General features: G+C 35.7%; 1 protein-coding gene across 8 annotated transcripts in view; it reads left to right on the top strand.

Moving 5' to 3' along the window:
• LOC136835460 (cell adhesion molecule 2-like) overlaps positions 1-18284 on the top strand; it is a 267781-nt gene that overhangs the window by 245098 nt on the left and 4399 nt on the right. For all 8 annotated transcript variants that reach the window (XM_067099009.1, XM_067099013.1, XM_067099016.1 and 5 more), the window contains 6 exons: positions 6619-6766; positions 7472-7532; positions 8687-8822; positions 9599-9735; positions 13204-13329; positions 15903-16020. In XM_067099009.1, the coding sequence (XP_066955110.1) occupies positions 6619-6766; positions 7472-7532; positions 8687-8822; positions 9599-9735; positions 13204-13329; positions 15903-16020 (726 nt within the window). The remainder of the gene's footprint in view (positions 1-6618; positions 6767-7471; positions 7533-8686; positions 8823-9598; positions 9736-13203; positions 13330-15902; positions 16021-18284) is intronic.

Below are 18284 nucleotides of genomic sequence, written 5' to 3'. Positions count from 1 at the left end.
CCACATTTCCCTCTTAAATAGTTTAGGGCTTGGACAGATGTCAGTAGGGTAACAAAATACAGCCATTATCTCTCTCTCTCTCTCTCTCTCTCTCTCTCTCTCTCTCTCTCTCTCTCTCTCTCTCGTGTGCTTACTGGGATATTTCGAATGAGAATTTTGTCTGGAATGATTTTTCATTATACTTATTCCAAAAATCAGACCTGTTTAAATAACTCAAGACACTGCCCAGCTCAGTCTCCCTATGTTGGCCAAGTTATTACATTGTCGAAAACCTTAGGAGTGATATTTTGCAGGACTGATCTGTTAATTGGATATTGAAAGATTCTATTGATATTCGTAATTTCTTAAGAAATTAAGTTAATCCAACAATGGTTGGATTTTATGAGTCCGTATATTTCATGATGGTTTTTTCTTGGTGTTTTTCCAACTACATCTCATCATTTTTACCTTTTGTTTGGGGTACTGTAGTAATGTACAGCTGTTACACTTTAAAGCACGACACCAAAAGGAGTATCCTATGACAAAAGATAACTACGTAAAACGTTCACATCTATAAATTTGTGTATACTAGTATGGTATGATTTACGGGAGTGTGTGCATAAGAAATCTGGAAATGACTAATGAAATTATTATATATTTTCAGTTGAAATATTTGTTCTAATTTTCCTTTGCGAATATTCGTTCTCAAACGCAACATTGAAAAGCTGCACGAGTCCACCTTAACAAGATACTACTTTGTGTTACCTTGTTGATGCTTATTGTATCACATCCCATTTCTAAAACGGAATGTACTCAACTTTTTTTTTTTTTTTTAACATTCTGGCTCGTGATTCTCATAAAATCGGTACACATTGTGCAGAACATCTTGAAATAAGTCACTGATCGGGAGCCCATGGTAAAATTGTGAGCGACAAAGGAAGTGATTGAATAAATGAAATAGAGAAACTGGTAAGGGACCATTCATAAATTAGCTGAGATCAGATGAATTAACTTCGGTGGTTGTAAGAGTTCAATTTGGCATTTGTGCATCAGTCCCATTCTATAATGAAGATAGAAAAGGTAACCCAAGTGAAAATTAAAAATTAAGGATGAAGTTATAGGAAAGGAGGCCGAAATCAGGCCAGGTACAAGAAATCAGAGACTTTTCAGTTTTGAATCGCCTTCGGTTTTATCATTCTCCGCAAAGGAAGTTTGACGGACGTTATCTGCTCACCCGTGTCTGTTTGCATGTCTGTCTGCTCTCGAGATACCTCAGAAAGTTGTTGATAGATTTGAGTAAAATGTGAAAAGGTAAGTTACAGACAAAAGGAAGAATTCATTACATTTTGATATGGATGCCGGTGTTGATATAGGATTTCTTGCCGGCGGCAAAATAAATATAAAAAAAGTTATTGATAGGGTTAGATGAAATATTGCGGTGGGATGGGCTTTGGTGAAAGGAAGAGGACAGTGGATTATTTATTTATTAATTTATTTTGAGATATGTGTTCTTAGTGCTCACTAGTTCTCTTACTGTTCTGATGTCGCGAAAGGTTCTGGAACATACGTTGAATAACATGATTCACAAATTTCCCCCAATTTATAGTACGGTGTATCTAGAAAACAGTAGGGTCCATGTTTCTTCGTTTCATTTCAGGTTACTTCATAGTTATTCATCATTGCAAGCGCTAATGGGTCATAGCCAAAAACCAATGAAAGAAGAAAGAAAAAAAAAGTGAGGCGAAGTATTTCGGAATATGGAAAATATAGCGTATTCTGACAACGTCTCTTACCCTACTCAGAGTCTGTGGTTGGCTCTCCACGTAATTCTCTGACGTGAACAAGACGTGATTGGCAACATATATCCGGCTGATTTTTCCTGTCGTCCTCCCTCAAGACATCTGACAGTATTGATGTTTAGGTTTTTCGGCCGCTTTTACCTTCCTAATATTTTGAGGCCGCTGAATATTATCGTTATTTATTTTAGTCAGTTTTCCGTTGCGTCCGGCTCTTTTCGTTAAAATTTCGAACACTTTTCGGTAAATATTTTCCTGAATTACTCTGTTTAAATGAAAAAGTTCATTTAGCAAAAGGATACGCTGCAATTAAGAAGCAGTTTTCTTTAATGGACATGCACGATTGGAGAGAGAGAGAGAGAGAGAGAGAGAGAGAGAGAGAGAGAGAGAGAGAGAGAGAGAGAGAGAGAACCATAACAGTCGATGTATGGAAGCAATTGGTTTGGGAGATATGATGAATGGCGAAGTGAACAAAAATATGAGTTATCAGAGGACCCAAGGGAAATAGGTTTTCGGGACTCATTCAGAGGTCTGGAAAAGGACAAGAGTATTGTATGTATGGTCGTGACGATGAGAAACGAAAGGTAAAAACCTCACCATGCAGCGTTACTGAGGCCCATGCTCCCGTAGCTGGGCATTGCCGTCAGTGCACCTCTTGCGTTGCACTGTAGGCATTGCTTTAGGTTCTTTGCAGCGTCCCTTCAACCCCTTTTCATTCTTTTGACTGTACCTCCGTTCATATTCTCTTCCGTCTTACTTTCCATCCTTTTTTAACAATTGTTTCATAGTGCAACTGGGAGGTTTTCCCTCCTGTTACACCTTCCAAACTTTTCTACTCGCAGTTTCCCTTTCAGTGCCGAATGACCTCATAGGTCCCAGCGCTTAGCCTTTGGCCAAAATACCATACTCAGTTCTATGCTTTTCTAAAGTCCATTTTAAAGGACTACTCATTATTAAACGATACCCAACGAGAGATATGAAGAGAACAAAGGTTGCATATTAAGTTGTGTCTTATGTTTAGGGAAAGGGGCAAAATATGTAAATAATATAACAGCGTATTTAGTATTTGTGATGAAAAAAGGCCGTACCTACATAGTGAGAGGTCGAAGGTCGAATTTTGCTGTCCAGTCCCGGGAGGGTCATAAGTTTTCTTTTATAGCGTAAGTTTCTTGACGGGTGGTTGGTTTCTTCCAACGTTCTTACTGTGTGTGTTTGTAATTATGTCCATATATATATATATATATATATATATATATATATATATATATATATATATATATATATATACATAAAGATAAAATCCACGAAGGAAATGGAAACACTGGAGTGCTGCGAGGCCTTTCGACGCTATGTCCTTTACTTAACAGACTCATAGCGTCGAAAGGCCTCGCAGCACTCCAGTGTTTCCATTTCCTTCGTGGATTTTATCTTTATTTATATATTCATCACGTTCCATATTTTCGTGATTCAGTTTTACATATATATATATATTATATATATATATATATATATATATATATATATATATATATATATATATATATATATATATATATATATAATTTCTGTCACGTGAGTTAAAACGTGATGTGAAATTTTAACAGTATATGGCCATTGTCAGTCCTCATAGTAAAAACGTAAGATCTTTCACGTCCTTGTTTTATGTTCGTGGTAGCCACATGCTTTGTTTATATGTATGTGTGTGTATGTATTTATGTATGTATGTATGTATGTATATTTATAACTACCTTACCCACGACACTCTTCTTCCTGAATCCTAGTTGTAGTTATTGATAATGTCGGTGTCGGGTTGAGAAAGAAAGACAGAGAGAGAGATAACTTGAGTTTTATGTATGTATATATATATATATATATATATATATATATATATATATATATATATATATGTATATATATAATATATATATATATATATATATATATATATATATATATATATATATATATATATATATATATATATATATATATACTCAGGAAGAGGATTGTTCTTTGTAAGATAGTTCCATTTTATGTAATATATATATATATACAGTATAACTACCACTACGATACGCATGACAGTCTTCTTCTTGAGTCTTAGTTGTAGTTACTGACAATACTACAGATTAATGTCGATGTCGGGTATGTATATGTGTATTATATATATATATATATATATATATATATATATATATATATATATATATATATATATATATATATATATATATATATAAATATATATGTATACATATATATATATATAAATATATATCGAGAGAGAGAGATAACGTAAGTTCACTGGGAGTCTCCTATTTTGTTTTTAGTAAAGAAGATACTCACAGAGGTTGACCTGTATAGAGTGACCAGCCTGGACCGTGATCGATATTATGTGAGAGGTCTTTTGTTGATGCTGCTGACTCTTTGCCGCAGTGTCGCTATTCACTTCCTTCATTTGTAGCCGCTGCCGCCGGGTTTCTGATTTCTGGTTTTACCTTTCTTAAGTCTGGACTCCACCTTGCCAGTTGGTAATCCAAATCAGGTTTTATTTCACCGTGTAACGAGGTAGATGTAATCTGCCCAAATTTTGCGCGACGGAAGTTTAAGTCAGATTGTAAGATTTTTTTTTTATCATGGTTGTATATTAATAGTGTGTGTGTGTCGTTATGGAAGAAGGTTTCCAGTTTTGTCTAGGAATTCAGACTTTTGTAATAATATGGTTTCTAAGAATAATTAATATCACGAAGTACAACTTGTGTCACTTACAAATTTCAGTCTTACAACGAAAAGAACAAAATTTTACCTTAAAAACTTTTGGGGTTTTCTTACAAGAGCTCTACTTTACCCAAACTTTTATTTTACCTGGTCCATTACCTAATGGATCCCTTAATATTGCCAATATATACAGTATTATAAGAGAATCCGAACTAAAAAATGTGGAATACGAAAACTATGTACAAAGTTTCTGAGATAAATTGTACTTCATCGCTTCATGATAAATATTGGCTAAATACTGAACGTTTTTCACTAGCAAATGTGCCAAAAGTTACGTAAAATATAGGACAATTTCCAAATAAAAAAAGAAAATTAAAAATTGTACCATTTTTCAGAAAATAAAAAGAGACAAGCGCATGCGGTGGAGTTTTAAAATGAAAGTAAACTCATTTTACGTTCTTTTACAGAGAAGAAAAAGTAAATGATTTTTGGAATGTTGTTAATGAAGGTAATTTTCATTGGTTTTTGCATTGTGTATAATTTTTACGAAAGAGCTGTTAACAAGTACATACAAATTGCATACGCTTAAAAGAACTGCATAAATAATCAGTCGGTCAACAACACCGTCTTTAATACTTTTACGTAACTTGTGAATAGTAATGAATATCATATTTCTTGGAAAAAAAAATCCAGACGAAGGGAAATTATTCGTCAGTGCTTCGTTGAAAATATCGACGGCTTAGTATGACAAATACTTTTAAGAACGCTTTTGAGTACTGTCCAGATGATCCTTAAAACTTCAAGTCCTTAATCAAATGATCCGAATTACCAATTGCTGATTTGTTACTTCTGCATCGCTGTCTTGTAGAAAAAAAAAGCATTTTGGAGAAGCAAATGACATGCAAATAGGAGTTAACAAATATATGTAAACAAAAACCTGTAATAACGCAAGGCAGGAAAGTAGTGATTTTTTGTGTTTAAATAGACTCAGTTTCATTTACACGTGCCCCAGAATAAGGTACAAAGAGTTTCATGTTTATCAGTATTCTGCACAGGAACTTTTATGATGTTTTTATTATGCTACCTCATTTTTGGGTGCAATATCCGTTTACGCATTCAGTTTCAAATTTGCCTAAAGGATTAGGGCGTTTCTCGTGTATTCTGTATGCGTAACATTACTCTTTAATGTTAGTTGTGTGTGTGTGTGTGTGTGTGATTATGGAAGAAGGTTTTCAGTTCTGTCTAGTAATTCAGACTTTTGTAACAATTTGGTTTCTAAGAATGATTAATATCATGAAGTATGACGTATGTGGCTTTATTTTGTAGAACCAGAATTTGGGCCTCATTTTGATTCACTTATCGTTCTTTACTGATATTCGGTGACCTTCGCTAGTAACCTTCTGGGATTGACGGTATCATGATTGTAGGAGCTAATTCTAAAAATAATATGGAAATGGATCTCTTAAGAGTTTAATTACGTGTTTGAAGTAGTAATATTTTTTTTAACGTCGTGTCAGTGAATAGTCAGTAATAATTTATACGACTCTGTTGTGTACTAAAATGAATGCTCTCTCTCTCTCTCTCTCTCTCTCTCTCTCTCTCTCTCTCTCTCTCTCTCTCTCTCTCTCTCTCTCTCTCACAGATAATTTTTAAAATTTAATGAATTGTGTGGAGTAATAATATTTATTTAAAAGGGGTCAATGAATAGAAAATAATGTCTGTTGCACACTGGAATGAATCCTCTCTCTCTCTCTCTCTCTCTCTCTCTCTCTCTCTCTCTCTCTCTCTCTCTCTCTCTCTCTCTCTCTCATGACGATCTCACTTGAAAAAAAGATTTTAGATTAGTTTCCTAGCATTTCTAGGATTTACATTGTTAATATTGTTATCAAAGCTTTCAGTAAGGGTTGTATATTGACGCTATTGTTATTAAAATATCTGAAACATATGCTCCTGAAGTTTATTTTTCTCATGTTTTTCTGAGTGTTAAAAAAAAGCAGAAGACCTAAAGTCGTTCACTACTGTGTTTTCCTTCTGAAACATAATTTTTGTTACGTTTTCCTTTGGAAAAAAAAAAAAAAAAAAAAAAAAAGGTGACGTCGCTCACTCGTGTGTTTTCCTTCTGCAGGTGCAGCCGCGTCCTCTCCCGTGAAAGATGTGATCGTTCCGCCGCATCCCGTCAGACATTCGAACGTGACTCTGGAGTGCCATTACGACATCGGCAACAGCGAGCTTTACGCGCTTAAGTGGTACCACGACGACATGGAGATCTACAGGTGAGGATGGAGAAAGCTTCTCAGGGGTGTTGAACGTTTCGTCCCCTTTTTTGGTAAAGTGTCGAGTATGCATTTTTCCATTTTTTTGAGTTATCTGTATCAACGGTGATTTTATCGTTGATCTGTTTCAGCAAAGTATCAAGTCTGTCTCTCTCACCATACGTCGATGCAGATAACTCAAAAGATCGAAAAAATGTACATTCGACACTGCCAAAAAAAATGAACACTAGAAAGCTCTTTAAAATTTACTAGTTGACATTTACGGGTATAGCATGCATTTAAGGAGAAGACAGTCCTGTTCTTAATTATTTAAGTGAATTTTACCTTCACTTGGAGCTTACTTATCTAACGAACTAATGATTTCTCACTAATATTAATTGAAACTTGATGGGGTGATGTTAAGTGCATAGATATGCATGTTTATGTTATATATTTCAGAAATAAGCCAATATCATCGATAGGATTATGGTTACAGGGAAAACAAAGAACAGAATAACCACTTATAAATTTATCATGTAACTGCTAAAACAAGATGAGTAAGTGGAGAAAACTTACAACATATACACACACATACATATACACATTCGTGGGTGAGTTTGTGCTTTTTGATATGTTCTCATCTCTATAAATGCATAATGCCTAGTTTACTTGTCTTTAAGTTGGAGTTTGCTCTGTGCCAAGCTAATACTGACTGGTTATTTGCAGATATGCCCCCGGAGAAGACCCCAAAGTACTAATCAGTCCGAACGACAAAGTTGAGGTTCTGGTAAGTGATGCATTACAAATATATTTTTTTTTATTGTTTTGCTTTCAGAAGAAGCAGATCCTCAGTCACTGTGCCTTTATCAGTTTCATATTCGTGAGGAAATTAGTTTTGTTAGGTTTATCTAGCGTAACCTTCGCATAGGCCACATTTTATCGTATGATCTTAAGCTAATGTTGCCATCTCTGAATGTGAAATTAAAACTTTTGTTTAGATTTCACGGGTGCAGATGAGGTTAATGGGAGTTGTCCATCTCCTTGGCTTGTCAGAGGACTTCTGATTGTGTTCTTTCATCTAAACTTGCCCATAACACATGCGAAATTTCTGGCAAGAAAGTCGTAATGCCGGAGAAGAAGGTCATTGTAAAATGAAAAAGCTGATAATTTGTGGAAATGGTTCATGTGGTGCAGTCCATACCAATTAGTAAAACACTAATTGGCTTATACTTGGTGGGTTTTGTATTTCTTTAAGCCATGAAATTTCTGGGTCTCATTTCATTTAGCATTAAGTAGTAGATGTAGTCTATAGTGCAGTTATGTGATTTACAATGGAAACGTTTCCCCGAAGGTATTTTTTATATATACGATCATAGGTAACATGATTGGCCTCGGGCTCTTTCATTTTGCAGAGGTAAAAATTTGTATTTCCAAAGTAAGTTGTAAAGCCGTACATATTTTACTGTAGATACTGTACTTTCAGTAAGTAAACGTTGTCGAATGGATTTCCCCTTACCTTCGGCTTTTGTTGGGAAAAGAAAAGATTTTGGTGTAAATTGTAAAAATACTAGTTTGGTGATCCCTCCAGATAAATAACACACTGTGGGTAGCGCTGAAGAGTTAGCTGCATTTTGCCACATAAATCACCTTGAATCTTCATCAACATTCATCATAAGCTGACCCTACGGAGGAAGATAGTCCATGAATATTTCCACCACATTTAAACAAAATCCGTTCATCCGCTCCCGAGATACTATATGTTATTATTAGAAATTTAAATAAAATTATATGGAATAAATATTACTAGTAAAATTTCTTTTGCTTCGGTGGAAGTTTGCAATCCCTAATTGCCGTTCCTAGTTCAATAATTTGAATAAAATGTGTTCGGATGAAATCATTCTTTCTGACTGTTTTTGTATTAATGAAAGATGTAATTTCCAGGAATCTGACCAAAATCCTGAGACAATAGTACTGAAGGAGGTAGACCTAAGTGCAGCAGGGGTTTACAAATGCGAAGTGAACTTGGATTGGCCAGACTTCAAGGTTGATTTCAAATCTAGGAATATGACTGTAGTTGGTAAGTGTTGCAGGCCTTTTGTTTTGAATTTGTGAAACATTATTGTTTCTGCAGGTGCGTGAAGTAGGTTTTCTACCCATTTAACTTGACAGCCCAATTAACTAAGGCATAATACTGTATATAGTGTGCTTGCAGCGTTGAAGTAGATTTTATGTCTTTATCGCAGCGAATGTTCCCCCAGAGTGCCTGCATTGAAGTACATATCCCTTAAAACAAGGTTATTTATTTGTAAAGTATTTATCCTAGTGCATCTGTTGTTTTACTAGTTTCCATTTCTGTTTCTAAAGGTAATCCTGTCAAGATGACTAAATTTATTTGAAATTAGAAGCCCTGTTGATGTCATCAGCCCTTCCTAAGTGATTAAACCTGCGCACTAGCTTTATCCATCCTCATTTTGAATACTGCCTTCATCTGTCGTGCTTTTTCATTTGCTTCCCCTTTCGAAAAGACTGGATTGTAGGCAGTTTGTTTAATCAGGAATTGGTTTATCTGTCACATTGTATTTAAACTGTAAAAATATATTTTGAAACTCATTACTCGCAATAAAAAAAAGTCCTTCACTTCACTTTCAACAAAATTTTCTTATTTTTCATTTCATTAATCGGTATCCTGTAAGTAAGAAGCAGGTTGGCGTCATGCAATACTTTAGCACTACTCTGAGATTTCTTGTTAATTTTTCCATAGTCGTATGCGCTTGTTAATTTCCTTGGAATTGGTAACTCGCTCAGTTAGTATATGTCTCATTTTGCATCTGATGTCAATACTTTTTATTCCAGTTATTCCTGACGAGCAGCCCAACATTGAGGGAGAAGTTAGTGCCCACTATGCTGTTGGAAACATCGTCAACCTAACTTGCATAGCAGCCCCATCCATTCCTGCTGCAGCTCTAGTCTGGTTAATAAATGACAAAGAGGCAAGTATCTCTGCTCTATGTGTATGTGACTTCTTGGGGATAAGCATAGTTAAGTAGACTGGAAGAAGCTTGATGCTGCAGAGTGTTGTGATAGCTAAGGTATAAATAGGCCATATCTTAAATTTAGGATTCACACAGATGGTCATGTCGATTAAGAGTTCACATAAGAAATTATTTGTAAACTTTCACAACCTGAAGGTAAAATAACTTGTAGGATTTTAAATTAAAAAATGGTGATATATAGTAAAAATGTAAGTTTCATATCACATTTATATTATAAATTAACAAGAATTATATTGAACAAGCTGAAGAGGCCGTAAACTTGCAAACAGGCGTCTAGGGAATAAAATTCTTAAATGTGTAAAACTGAAAAATGTAAAGAAAATGCAAAAAAAAGTAACGACTATGATAGTTATACAGACAGGGTGTGAATAAACAGCAGTACATGTCCAGAAAACTAAATTAACGGTGCATGGAACTTTATTGTAGTTTTACAGCTTATTTTAAGCTAACGAGCATTGGCATCAGTAACCGTGCAAAGAAAACCGTTTTAGACTTCAAATATAAAAAGAATGGATGAGTTGTAGTATTTCAGTCATTTCATCTTTAAACTTAGTAACAGTTTGCAAATTTCTCGTCTACAAAGTACTCTCTCTCTCTCTCTCTCTCTCTCTCTCTCTCTCTCTCTCTCTCTCTCTCTCTCTCTCTCTCTCTCTCTCTCTCTCTCTCTCTGCACACTTGTCATTTATTTCCCCTTTCTCTATCGATACATACATGGAGGATTATAAATCGGAATATCGTTTGGCCATGGCCTAGATCATAATTACCATAATTGGAAAAGGAAACTGCAATTTCAAAAAAACTGCGGCATTATGACAGGATAAAAGTATTCCAATGACGGTACTGTATAACAAAGATCATCTCTTTAAATACCAGAAGCCTTGCCAACAGTATCTAGTTTTTGGGCAACTTTAGAGAAGGTATTTTTTAAATGCTAAAAAAGTAGGCATAGAGTTAGAGTTATCCCTAACAGTTGTAAACGACTGAGAATCAAGTAATTTATTACTTGCGCAGAGCAAATTATTGAGCAGAAGCACTGTGAAATTGGCCTTCGCTTGGCCATGCTATCAGCTTATCCTCTCCATTGCTCTACCAAGACCAACAGCAACTTTGGGGAAATGAATAGCTGTAACAGGAATATAATTTTCTGTATACTTTCCGGTCATATCAAGTTAGGTCTAGGTTTCCGGTAACATCATCAACAACAATAAGCTGTTTGAAATCAAGAACTCAACCTCCATGAACCTAGTCACAAAATTTATGCCGTTTTTATTGCCTTGTGGTTAATCAACCCACATAAAATACTAGAAATCAGTTGAACAAGCTTGAACTCGTCCATTGCCAAGTAGGTGTAAAAAATTATTGCAAGTACTAAATCAGTTTCTGTGTGTATTCTAGTTATCAGAAAAGGAAGTGACCTGATTTAAGATGCTTGTGTAAGGCACGAAAGAAAAATTCAGCAACCTAGGAGAGCATCAGTGGTATAGAAATTGCCTGCCCTTATTGTTTCATTTAGTGCTTAAACAACCATTCATTTGGAAGAATGGTTTATGAAAACCAGAATATGTGCTGAGGTTGGGTGAAGGAACCTTAGACTTCTCGGATCTCTTGTAAGGTAGTCTGGTGTCAGGTCTTCCAGCTCAGTGGTGGTTGTTAACATTAAGACAGTTACCAGTTTTTATGTGAATGGCTCATATCTTAGAGTAGAGCAAGATTATATGACTAAAGATTTGGTTTTATTTGTAGATCATAGATCTGTATTAGAGATATTAAAGAGAAAATGGGCCGTTCTTAAAGACAATTAAGAACTGTTTTCTTGTAGAATAAAAAAATTGAAGACCATGGTAAGTACAATTTTACAACAGGCAGATTTATGTACATATTGACGTTTAAACTATACAGTTTTCTAAATTCAATAAAAACGTAAGGTTATACAGAAATGAATCATGGTATGACAGTGAAACTATACCTAAAAGGTTTCAATTTGAAAACAAAGTTTAAAGAAGAATTAATATTAGGAGGCAGATGGCAGGATAGAGTGAAAAATTATTTCAAACGGGATATTACGGAAGTTTCGTATGTAGATGAGGTAATGATGAAAGATATATGGAAATGGCTTGGACATGTCCTTTGCATAACCCCTGGGAGAATAGTATAGTACATGATAGTGTCAGTTGGGCTCCTGTAGGCACTAGAACAACTGGAAGACCTAGATCTACTTGTATAAGATCTGTGAGAAGGGAGGCTGTAGATGAGCGGAGACTTGTGGAACACAAGGCATAAGAAAAGCATAATTTGAGGAATTTCACGAAGCCCTGTGTTATGCAGCGTACAAGGCGATGATGATGATGAACTGTCTACATAAAAATATGTCAGAGATGATGCTTTGATAATAGACAGAAGTAGATTTTCTTTTGGTGAGATCCTTGCAAAAAGCTTCACAGAGGACATGAATGAAAAGATAAATGTGACGTATCAGAGTGCAGAGTTTATGGAAAAGAAAAGTTTATAATTGGAGACTGAAGGAGTTAGTTGTAAACTGATTATTCTTCTGAACAAGTATGAAAGGAAATCTCGAAAATCCATCATTGATGGGCAAAGAAACTGCAAAAGAAAAATAGGTAATGAGAAATTATTTCACCCTGAAGTAATTGCTAAACCTGCATCATCATGTAGTCATAAAAGGGACATTTACGTGCATTAATGAAGAAGTAAAAGTGTACCTGTAAAGGGAGCATTACTGTCTAACCGTGAAAGAAATATTAAACTTTTGCCTTGAAAACTGGTGCAGTATTTCACAAGAATCATAAAAACAAAAGTGTCCAGGTACGTACTTAGCGTAGTGCTGTAAAAGATAGGACGTTCAGGCAGAAAGAGAGCAGGGCAGAGAAGAGTGGAGAGAACTTTTTACGACTGACCTCGTATAAAAAAAAGGGAAAAAAAGCGAACGGAAGATGTATTCGATGATGATGACGATGATGAGAGCTTGTAAAGATCAAAAATGCACTAAAATGATCAAGATTGGGAGTGTTTGTTGCTCTTACCTAAAAAAAAAAAAGTATACTTAATGTTTGTAAATGTATGAAAAAGGCAAATTGATTGATTTGATCATAGTAGGTTTGCATTGTGTGACGGTGTTGCAGTACACCGATGAAAATGTACATTTATTTTTAATGCTAATTTGTTTATTCATTGTAAATACAGTAATACTTAAGGAAAATGATGATTAGCCATCTTAATTATTTTGTTGTAAAATTACGTGTGTGCTTGCTTGGCTTAATGATTTAAAAGTCAGTACAGAATCCGCATGTATGACAGTTGATGTTTAAATTAATTTCTATAAAAATCCTAGTGGAATTTTTTGTATCGTAATTCTTTATTCTCATTTGAAACTATCCTTATTCACAGGCTGACGAAGAGCATCTTATACATTACCCAATAGAAAAGATTACAGATGGTCTATTAGTATCAAAACTTGGCCTGAGTTTCCAGTTGGAGAAAAAAGATTTCATTAATGGAGAGCTAAAGCTTAAGGTAAGTGTAGATATAGATAAGCGTAGCATTACCAAGGCAGTTGTGAGTATATTTTTTAGTGGCTGTGTAAAACTCCAGTCTTCTCGAGGTCAGAATTAATCTCTTTTTAATAGTTGCATAAAAATTAAGTCTTCTTGAGGTGAGAAGTAACCTCATATTTTAGTATCTGTATGAAAATTCAGTCTTCGTGAGGTCAAAGTGCTGACGGTTAAATTCTGACCTCACGAAAGACTAATTTTTACAGAATACTAAAAAGTTTAAATCGAATCTTCTCGAGTCAGGAATTAACCTTAAGTCAGTACCATAAATCTAAAAGGTTGAGAAAGTTGTCAGCTTTGAAGATCGTCCAGAACTCTTGAAGCCTCCTTAGATTGGCTAACAGGTGATCAGTGCACCTTATACCAGAATGACCAGGCGTTAGTGTAAGCGACCTGGGCCTATTCTTTGTTGGAATCCATCACTCTAATCACATGGAGAGTAAGAGAACTACTGATAATAGACCCACCCCCTCATTGAAGAATATCCATGATGAAAACTGAACCTATGTATTTGCATTCATTAAAGTTATCCATTACTCAATTCATAAGATATTTGATGAGGGCCCGGGTGGGAGGATACTTCCTAGAAATTGACAGAATTAATGTGCTACAAGTATTCTGTGCTTGGCCTCAAAATTTCTTCGTTGGCACCAAATCAGGTAGTCTTTTCAAGGTAAGTAACTGCATCATAAAAATAAAGATTACTGTACTAAAGGTATTAAAAGCTAACTATATTTACAATTTTAGTCGTAATAGTAATGGTACAACGTTTGTTCACAAATTTCATGGTCAATGGTTGGTTCAGTGGTACAGTAATATTAGGGGTATAAGATAATCATTATTACCATCAACGAGATTACCTCCACCAAGGACGTCATGTTTTTAGTTCAGTATGTGTGTGTGTTTTTTTGTTTCTTGTCTGCTGGTTACCAGGGTTACACAAAAGTTGTCTGGACTATTATGAAAATTGGACCAAAGGTGGGCAAACCTCAGGACAGGTAATTAGATTGCAAGAGAGACTGCTATGCAACTTTTAGGGAAAAGGGTCTCTATGGGCTAAGTATTGATTAGCCTTATTTCAGATGTTGTGGGTTTAAGAGACCAAACCGTATGCTGGATTACTGTAGATTTTGCTAACCAAATTTGCTGAGATAGAAAATAAACTGTGAAGGAGAAATAAAAAAGAAAAACAAACTAGGTTAATGAGAACAAATAAGATAACATTGTAAAATAGATAGGACATATCTTGTCCTAAGATAAGTAAATTGTAAATAGGGAGTGTTCAGTTCCTTTCTATAAAGCTAAAATTGGAACTGCATGATGTCTTTTGAACAACTTCTTGTTCAAAGAAATAAGGCTAAAAACTAATGAGGAAAACTTTGTAAGAGTAGGTCTTGGCATGCTTTCCTCTCAGTGGAAGGAAGTTGGAGTGGTCAGGATAAATTTAAGTCATAATTGTGACTTAATACATACTGAAGAAAGTTTTCCGTGACATACATTTTATATGAGAGTCAATAAAGTAAATATGTTGTTGTCTTCAGTGCAAAGTTTTTTCCTTTGTAATGCCTTTTTACAATTCGAGGATATCCTCCCATATATTTCTTTACCAAGCATTAAAGTTTGCTCTAAAAATGGTTTTCCTTCTGGATATCTGTTGTCTTATATCCTTTGAACATCTAGAAACTTTCACTAGGGCAACCAAATACCCATACTTGGCCACAAAGTTGCCTTCATGGGGAAATTTTTAGTTCACGTATTGGTTGAGTCAGAGCCTTTATAGATGGCGATGGAGAGATTTATCAGGCCATCTTCCAAGAGTAACCTGAACGTTATGGCCTCTTCGTGATCATGGCAGTAATGTATAAATTCCGCAGACTGGCTGATCACTGTCAGGGACGGGATCCTCTTTCCGGTCCTAAATATTTTTGCCACCCAAAAATTCAGTCTGCTCACTATCGTAGGAGGGAGCATGAGACTCATGTTTTGTTACAAAAGTAGGAATAAGCTACATGTGGTTTGGTAACCTAGGTCTCCACCTCTGTTTTAGGAGGCTCTGATTGCAGTGAATTTATTTATTATTATGATGAAGGACAAAACCTCTCCTTATTCTTATAAAAAAATTAGAATCGTTTTCCATCTGTTTCCAATTCATATACAGTATCCATAGGATTTGCTTTTCCGTCTTTATTAAATCCTGATCCCCATCACAGAGGCTCAGTTGTTACTGGATGGGGATTGGATCTTGTCTTGTACTATAATGCATCTTGATCTAATTTGCTTTTCCTCTGAAGGCTTACAACCTAGCAGTATTTTTTCATACTATATAGTTATTTTGTATTCTGTTAATATTAAAATATTAATTTGTTTTGCATGCAAGTGATTGAAGATAGAATTCATGTTAACTAGCAAGGTGTTTAGTTTTTTCCCAAGATAATTTTGAGTGGATGGATATTTCAGTATGTACTTTATGTGTCAGATATGATTTAATCCTATTGAAATATGTAAATGTGTTCAATTTCAATCTTTTATTTATAGTGTACAGCCACGATTGCAGCACTGTACCGAAGTTCAGACGAACATAGCCAGCAGGACCCTACAGCCGTTGCAACAGAAGTTCGAGAGCGCCCCACCGAAGGAAGTCTAGTAAAGACAGGTCAGTAGATTGACACTCCAACAAAATGTCCAGTGAAGTGTAAAGGTCTTTTAATGATTAACAGGCAATGAATAATTTGTATACATTTTGTACCTGCCTATACATTCCCTTTTTTTTTATCTTCTGGTAAGCTTCTTATAGGGATAAGGATAAAATATGTTTTCTACCATTAAATACTTAACAGTCGACAGCCGTGTCTTTTCTCAGTAGCGATATCTTCAAGACTAAGATTACAGGGGAGGAAAGGTACACGTCTTATTTCCAATCTGCAGATGTTAAAGCCTTATTAATCCTGATACTATGGCGTGTGGTGATGTCATGAAAATTAAATTGCTAATGGTTGGCGTTTCTCATTCCCATGTCGGTAGTCTGAGTGAGAAGAAGCATGTATCTACTACTCCAGAGTTGCCACCCTATGGTTTTCTTGTAGCACTCTATAGGGGCGTGATGTTGGGGCATAGGCGTGGTAGCTGTTCCTTACTACTGGTCTTGGTCACGTTGGTAGTTAGGGTTATCATGTGTAGGTGCATTTGTCCCACAATGCAACAAGCTTCGGTTTGGTTCCTGAGGGCTTCTATGTGGGCATCCTGTAGTCCCCTTGAGCAAGGGAGAATGAAATCCTAGGTTTGTTGGCCATTTCTGATGATACTTATGGCTTCCACTCTTTGTTTGTGATGGTGAGATTCCCTGTGCACTATTTAGGTGTTATCCAATAGTGTCTGAGGGGTTAGTTTTGTTTTGTGCCAACATAACACTGGAAGGTGATGCCTTAGTTGTGATGGGCTTGCAATCATCCACATAAGGTATAAAATGAATAATTGCAAATGGAGCCATCCCCAATTCTACCGATTCTTTCTGGATCTATTGCTACCCTAACCTGATTAGTTTCCTTGTGATGAGGAACAAGCCAATCCAATATGGAGAAGCTGGAGATTTGACCAGCGTGGTATGCAAACTTAAATGCTTTCAAGGGATATGCTCGTATCAAGCCTTTAGCAACTACTGTGGTGGAAGCACTGCCACTACTCTGCATAGACTTTGCAAGCCCACTGCAACAAGGGCACGATCTTCCAGTACTGTGGACGCCCTTGACTGAAAGCAAACCCTTCAGACGCAATCTGATAACACCAAAATACTGTACATGGAATCCCACTAACTACAAATAGTGGAGGCTGTAAGTATCCATGAACATGGGCCCCCTTATAGTGTCAGCAATGTACAGACTTCATTCTCCCCTCCTTAATGAGACTACAGGTTGCACACTTACATGCCACTAGGAACCAAAGGAAGGAGAGTGCTCCACAGAAGAAATGAATCTCAGCCAGCCCATTAATACACACACACATACATTCTGTGCCCTGTAGAGAGCTATGAGGAAAGCATATGTGGGCGGTTTAGGTACATGGGTCTTGTCACCCAGGTCACAGCAGGGGAATAAGATGCGCCTTCCAGTGGAAATCCACTATTCATATAATGCCACTATGTGTCATTGTACTTGTATTAAAAATATTGAAACATCTGCAAATTGTAAATGAAACATGTATCTTCCCCCCAGTAAACAGTCTTGAAGATATAAACATGTATCTTCCCCCTAATAAACAGTCTTGAAGATATCGACACTGGGCAGAAGAAACAACCGTTGAAGGTATTAAATGGAGGAACTATATATATATATATATATATATATATATATATATATATATATATATATATATATATATATATATATATATATATATGTGTGTGTGTGTGTGTGTGTGTGTGTGTGTGTGTGTGTGTGTGTGTGTGTGTGTGTGTAAATGCTCAGGTGTAGTTATTGCAGTTAATTTGTTCATAATATAAGGGATGTATCTGTGAGTTAAATTAAGTTATCTTTATTCTGACCAATGAAATTTACTGGAACTTAGCTAGAAGGGAAATTTTGTATTCCTGCAACAAAGAAATTCTGGCACGGCTCATCACTACCCTGCCAACCATCTCTTGAAAAGTTACACCTTTCCTTCAGAAATTATTTTACTTTTGATACCCTTTGTGATATGGTTATTATTTTACAAGTAGTTGCGTTGTTGGCCTTTGGGCAAAGAATGAGTTGACCAAGTTGGGTCAGCTAGTTTTTTACCAGTTTTATAGATGACACAGGAAGTCAGTCATGTTAATTTCAAGTTGTCAAGTTGAGTTTCTAAGTAGGTGACCCATGCATACTAGCTTCATCTCTCACCTTAAAATCGATACTTCCTGAGAAATTTACCTCCACAATAATCAGT

This window comes from Macrobrachium rosenbergii, chromosome 55 (genome assembly GCF_040412425.1).
Source record: "Macrobrachium rosenbergii isolate ZJJX-2024 chromosome 55, ASM4041242v1, whole genome shotgun sequence".
Taxonomy (NCBI): domain Eukaryota; kingdom Metazoa; phylum Arthropoda; class Malacostraca; order Decapoda; family Palaemonidae; genus Macrobrachium; species Macrobrachium rosenbergii.
Note: the sequence above shows the minus strand (reverse complement) of the source record. Positions and strands in the feature narration are given on the sequence as shown.